At 41.8% G+C, this 6,166-nt stretch overlaps 1 protein-coding gene across 2 annotated transcripts; it reads right to left on the bottom strand.

Annotated features, from left to right (window-relative positions):
* Positions 1 to 496: 496 nt before the first annotated feature.
* On the bottom strand, positions 497 to 5,106 carry LOC125515132 (probable protein phosphatase 2C 21). Of its 2 annotated transcripts, none has more exons than XM_048680569.1 (12): positions 5,005 to 5,106; positions 4,813 to 4,928; positions 3,645 to 3,753; positions 3,476 to 3,545; positions 2,997 to 3,102; positions 2,694 to 2,799; positions 1,910 to 2,026; positions 1,661 to 1,796; positions 1,510 to 1,574; positions 1,371 to 1,423; positions 1,077 to 1,131; positions 497 to 995 (listed from the first exon to the last, which is right to left on the bottom strand). In XM_048680569.1, the coding sequence occupies exons 3-12, from the start codon at positions 3,735 to 3,737 to the stop codon at positions 834 to 836; spliced, it is 963 nt and encodes a 320-aa protein (XP_048536526.1). In that variant the 5' UTR covers positions 3,738 to 3,753; positions 4,813 to 4,928; positions 5,005 to 5,106; the 3' UTR covers positions 497 to 833. The 2 variants fall into 2 exon arrangements, with proteins under 2 accessions (XP_048536526.1, XP_048536527.1); XM_048680570.1 differs by having other exon boundaries at positions 3,645 to 3,769.
* Between the last annotated feature and the right edge of the window lie 1,060 nt (positions 5,107 to 6,166).

The following is a 6,166-nucleotide window of genomic DNA, read 5'->3' on the forward strand; positions in this document are numbered from 1 at the left end:
ATCTTGCCGCAAACTTGGGACGTGCACTGATGTGCCCCCAGACACTGTAATTCCCTCCTAGGAGGATTGTAACCGAGACTCCCTTCCTTTCCAAAGCAATGAAATGCAAGCCCTTCTTGCGTTTTCCTGGAAAAAAAACGTGCTCAGAAAATGGCTCAATGTTTTTTGCCACTATCAAATTTTCGGTTCAGTGCAAAATGTCACGAAAGTAAAGTGGTGGTTTTCAGTCAATCGTGTGGTTCCATTTAACTCCCGCAGAGTTGGTGGTTATTTGTAGGTGGCAACCTGTTACACTAGCCACAAATTGTGATGGTTTTAAGCAATATACTCGTTAAAAAGATGACGTGCTCTAGAGCTCTACGAGTAAGTAAATGATCTTCATTTGGCATTGCTGATGGATTCTAGTTTTGTTACTTACACTAGGCTGGGGTTAATATATAGAATAGCAAACAAGAATTCTGAAGGCGGTGAGCAACTACAGAAGCACTAGTCGATCTACAGAAACAAGAATTCAGTGCGATTCAGATTCAGAAAGGCATAGTACTCTGCAACACATAGGAATTCTTAGAAACTACAGTATCAGGTCAAACGCGGAAAACTAAGCGCGTGAAGAACCCAACTCCAAAGCAAAATCTCTTAAACAGATCTCAGTAAGCATGCACCAATCAGTACTAGTGTAAGCTGAACAACTCGTACCTACGCCATGTTATCATCATTCTCGTATGGCATCACATCAAGACATGAAACATATAGCACTGCAGAACTTCCAGGCCCATGAGCTCCCTCTATCCTCTCGATCAAGACTCCACTCAGAGCTCCCTACGTGCAGCTCGCTAGCCAACCACGGGCACGGGCAAGTTGGTGGGAGCAGGCGGGACCGGACGTGGGAGCCTGGCACTCGGCTTGAAGTAAACCAGTATCAGCGTCAAGTTGTCCACCGGGTTGCGGCAAAGATTCAGAAGCTTATCGCACATGCTAGCAACACTATAGCTCCCCTGTGTTGACACAACATATTTGTTAGGCATAAGCCACATCAATTAACAACAGCAAAAATGAATGAGTAAAAAAGGGCTTACAGAATACTGCCTCAAATACTTGACAGCCATCTCACTTGATATAGGAGTGGTATCCCTGAAAGGGGGAGGGGAACAAAAAAGTCCAATGTTTTAGCATTAAGAGCAATATAAATGATGTCTGAAAGCATTCCCCCAGCTGAGTAGAATACTACGGCACAAGATATGTTATTCCACAACTTCAGATGATCTTATTGGTGTGAATGTTTTATGAACTGATAAGATTATTAATTAAGCTCTTGCAAGATGAATAAAGCACACATTTCAAGTAACCACTTATTTTAGCAGGGGACTAACCAGAATGCGCGATTTGCTATAAGAAGATACTTGGTATCATGAGTGATGTCCGCCTAGCAAAAAAATTTGATTCCCATTATAACACACCCATGGAAACAAGTTTTTATACTCCACGAACACCTTTAAACAACAAACTTACAATGTGCATGTCTGGAATACATGTCACAATATGTCCTGCAGAAGGTGGCTTGAAACGGAAGGTACCTGAAATGCAAGTATGCAAAATGTCAGTGCAGTGAAACTAATGCAATTATGCAACCGACCAAAAAGAAAATCAAGTAAGTCTATACCAATAGCTCTTGTCAAAGGAAGTATCCCATTAACAAGATCAGCGCCACCTACGTTGAGTAGTTGCCCTCCAGCAGTTTTAATTCTGTTCCTTTCATCCTGATTTTCTGGCGTGTGGTTGGTCGATAACTCAGTTGCCTTTAGATTAATTGAAATACGAAGAGTTCTTAGATACTCATTGAAAACATTTCTCATGAGAAAGAGTTGGACAATTAAGTATTAGAAATTTGATAATGAAACTGTCACTATACCTGCCGACTATCATCCCTTGAGAGTACACAACAAGAGTCGCCAACATTCCCAAGAATGATCTGGTTTCCTCTAATGAGAACCACGCATGCTGTGCTCCCTTCCATGTATGGAGTTCCCTTCAATATAAGAGCAAATCAAACAGATGAGTAATTCGAACTCATGAAATAGTTATTTCTCATGTCATACCTAAATTTTGGCAGTATGATAAAACAACCGAGGTGTAATAACCAAGAAGAGTTTAGGATGGAACTTTGGAATTTCATTCTCTCCCTAGTCCACGACATTCACTAGTTCTACTCCTACTTTGTGGATCTTTCCTGCCCCAATTCCCTACTCCTAGACTCTCATACTAGTGCCTTTGAATCTATGGGATAGGCAAATAGTCATGCTCTGTACATATTGTAACAATGTAATTGTATTTTACCCCTTTGTTATTAATATACAACTGTAGGAGTTTTTATACAGTCCTTAAGGGCTCAAAAAAAAACCGAGAACTTAGAGAATTTGTCTTTAACTCGGTAAACTGGGCACAACTAACTATTCTAACTTCCAACTTAGAAGTTAGGTAAAGGAGTAAAGCCTCCATATACATACCACTTCCAACTCAGATTCACATCTTAAATAGGTAAAGTAGAGCCTTCATAATCCTATTACAGCAATTGATCCCTTCCAGTCCATTTATATGAATAACAGCATGCATATTATCCAAAAGATAGAATCCTAATCAACTTCTTCAAAACTCAATCTTGCAGAATTACTTGATAATCATGGAAGAAACCAAACCTGGACACGAGGGGCGGTGCTGGGAAAACATAGCAATTTGACACCGACACCAGGAGGGTTCGCCAATGTCCTCCAGTCATCATTTTGGTCCAGTTGCTCGTCCATTCTACAACAAATTAAGAAGGAACAATGTTACAGATTTCAGTGCCTCATCCAGATTATCCTTATAATATCCATGAATGTTACAAATAAAGAAGGAACAATGTTACAAATTAAGAAGTAGCAATGTTATGTATTTCACTGCCTCCAACAAAGGAGAACAGTTATGCAGCCTGAATGTTGACTACATGATTGTTAAATAACCTGGTAAACGCACGCTTCAGTGCCACATCCAAATTATCCTTATAATCTCCATCGTTTACCAGCACTCTATGGAAGTTGTTAGCGCAATACAATGCTACATCAGCTCCTGAAACACAAAATGCATAGCTCAATCTGGCATTTTCATAACAAGAATGCAAAACCAATATAATGCGCTAGAAGCTTATATCCAAAAGAATGTAATGAACATGACTAGCTGAATTTCCTTCAATATATCACTTGAAAGAAATGGTACACACAACATAGTGAGAATCTTTTATACATCCATGACCCTTCCCCTCTATCAGAGAAAAAGAGATCAAAAGGAATGTTCGGATTATTCGTCACAAATCACAACACTTGCTAAAAAAAATGAAACTCCAAGACATTACTCAATGCACAATTCAAATCTGGAAACAATGATTATGCTACAGATTGAAGATTCAGAATTGTTGTAACAAGGTCAGAAATCATAATCAAACCTCCATGGCCATCATAAACACCGAAGAATGATGTGGAGCTGGAGCCATCTAAATCAAGGATAGTGCAATGCTGAAAAAGTAAGGGAGAAAACTAAAGTTAGGATTTCACCACATTACTTCATCGCTCACAGCATTTTACTAGACTGGTGCGAAATGGTGCAATACTCACAACGTTTTCAACTTTTGAGTTTGATCCTTTACTAGATCCCGCAGCATATTCGATCGAGCTATTCTCATGGCTCAGAGACGGACCTTGACCCATGGTGGGTTCGCTTTTGCTGAAACAATTATATACTAAAATCTACTCAGCGATCATAAGTATAACCTCATACTTCTCTCCAGTGCATCCATCTAAAAACAATTGTTCATGAAATACACTATGGATGAAATGCGAACTCTGCTTGGTGAAGGGGCGAGGCGAGGAGAAGCCCTTACGGGTTGCACACAGATTGGGCTAAGCAACACACTAGAAGCAGGTCAAGTGAAATTGCATACTACTCACTAAGAAAATCACCAGAGCTCAACTAATCATTTGCCATATCTGCTTGGTATGAACTAAGAAACAAATACAGCCATGGCGCCATAAACAAGCATTCATGAATCACACCAATAACTAAGAACTCAAGTAATCTATACATTATAACATATGAATCTCAACATCAGCAGGTGACATGATTACAAATGGTTTAGAGCAGGAACCAACTAGTACTTGAACAATTAACTTTGTGGAAGCAACTGAATATTGACACCAGCAAGGTGAGATATATCTACATAATGGGTCAGCAACCAATTTTTCGCACAGACTAGGAAAATTATAAGGATTGGCACCATTAGGAAGCATTCATGAACCATACCAGCAAGTAGGAACGTGAGTAACTATATATTATAGCAAACGAATCTTGACATCAGCAGGTGATTCAGTTACAAATGCATGGACAGACAGAATCTGTCATCGTAGAAGGAACATCACACAGCAGAACTCATGCTACAGCAATGTCATGGGCTAAGCAACGCAATAGAAACATGTCAAGTGACATTACATGCCACTTAGTAAGAAGATCACCATCTAGAGCACTAAGCAGCAATCAGGCTCCTTGCCGAACCCTCCCCATCCAAATCCCCTTGCTGAACCCTCCCCTTCCTCGAGTACAGACATTTATAAAATCACACGAATAACTAAGAACAGCCGGCTCGCTGATTCAGCTCACAACTTTCCCGGAAAAAATTCCGATCCCAAATCCGAACATTCACCCTGGAGCGTACGGTACCCAGCCGAAAATGCGTGCCCTCTGCTGCTGCGGGAGGGGAGGGGGAAGGAGGGGGGGCGTGCTTCTCACCTGGACCTGCGGACGTGCGGAAGCGGGACGAGCAGCGGATTCCGCGGCGAGGGGGGCCGCCGCGCTGAGCTCGCCGGAGAGGAGGAGGGAGGCGGCGGTGCCTGCGGCTGCGGCTCCTGTGAGGAACAACGACAGCTCTGGTTGATGAAGCACCAAACCCTAGGTGGGGGGAGGAGTAGGCCGGCGGCTAACCTGCGGAGTGGAGACGCAACCGACGCCGACGACGACGACGACGTCTCCCTCCCCTCCCGCGAAGCCAAGTGAGAGCACCGCGTCCTCGGCCTCTGCTGTAGACGAAACGGGACGTGGTTGGGCTCGGCTCGGGTCCCCGAGCAGTCTACTGGGCCAGTCTTGGCGGAAAGAGGCCCGGCCCGAGCATCGCAGTGACCTGGCACAGCCCAAACCAGAGACTGTCGTTTTCGTCGATGAGCATACTATAAGGCCCAGTTGTCTCAAAAAAAAACTATAAGGCCCAGTTCTTTTGAGCAGATTATCGAAAATCTTGAGCGAAACTAACTCGATTTTGTGAGGGGGGGGTGGGTACATGTCTGACCACTGACAATGTCACAGATCGGTTCGCACGTAGTCATTCTATCATTAACAAAAAGTTTCATGAGATTTTGAAGTGTGTAAACCGCATGGCCGATGATTACATTACACCAATTGATCCAACTTTCTTTCGACCTCACCCAATACTTAGAAGAAAAGTTTTGGCCTTCTTTTCGAACATGCTATTGGAGCCATAGATGGAGAACACATTCAAGTGGTTGTGACCAATGAGTTGGAGCTCCAACACAGGAATAGGAAAGGTTACACAAGTGAAAATGTTGTGATTTTGATATGAGGTTCACGTTTGTTGTTCTTGGATGGCTCAGATCTGTTCATGACACACATGTATGGAGCGATGATAGGATGTGGAGTTTTTAAGCTCGAGCTCAAATGCTCCTGCATGAATAGTAAATTAAAAAATTAAAAAATTATTAAAATTCTATTTTTTTGTGTGACAGACTTTAAAGAATTTTTGGAGTGCATGTAAAAATTCATCACAAAATTACATCTGTGCAAGGCGTGGTAAAAAAACAAAACCGGTACTCTAAAAATGTTACTTCCAAACGCATTTTTTAGCTACGATTTTGTTTTGTTTTTCGCCACGACTTGCTCCAATGTGATTTCGTGATCATAATTTGAATGCACTTCAAACATTTCTTAAAGTTTGCCAAGAAAAATCAGAATGTTTTGAAAAAAAATCTATTTTTTACGGTTTTATTGTTCATGGTAGGAGCATTTGGCTCGAGATTAGAAACATACTTTTTGCGACGATATAGTTCGTTATGATCATTTTCCACAACCCCCA

Source organism: Triticum urartu, chromosome 6, assembly GCF_003073215.2.
Source record: "Triticum urartu cultivar G1812 chromosome 6, Tu2.1, whole genome shotgun sequence".
NCBI lineage: Eukaryota > Viridiplantae > Streptophyta > Magnoliopsida > Poales > Poaceae > Triticum > Triticum urartu.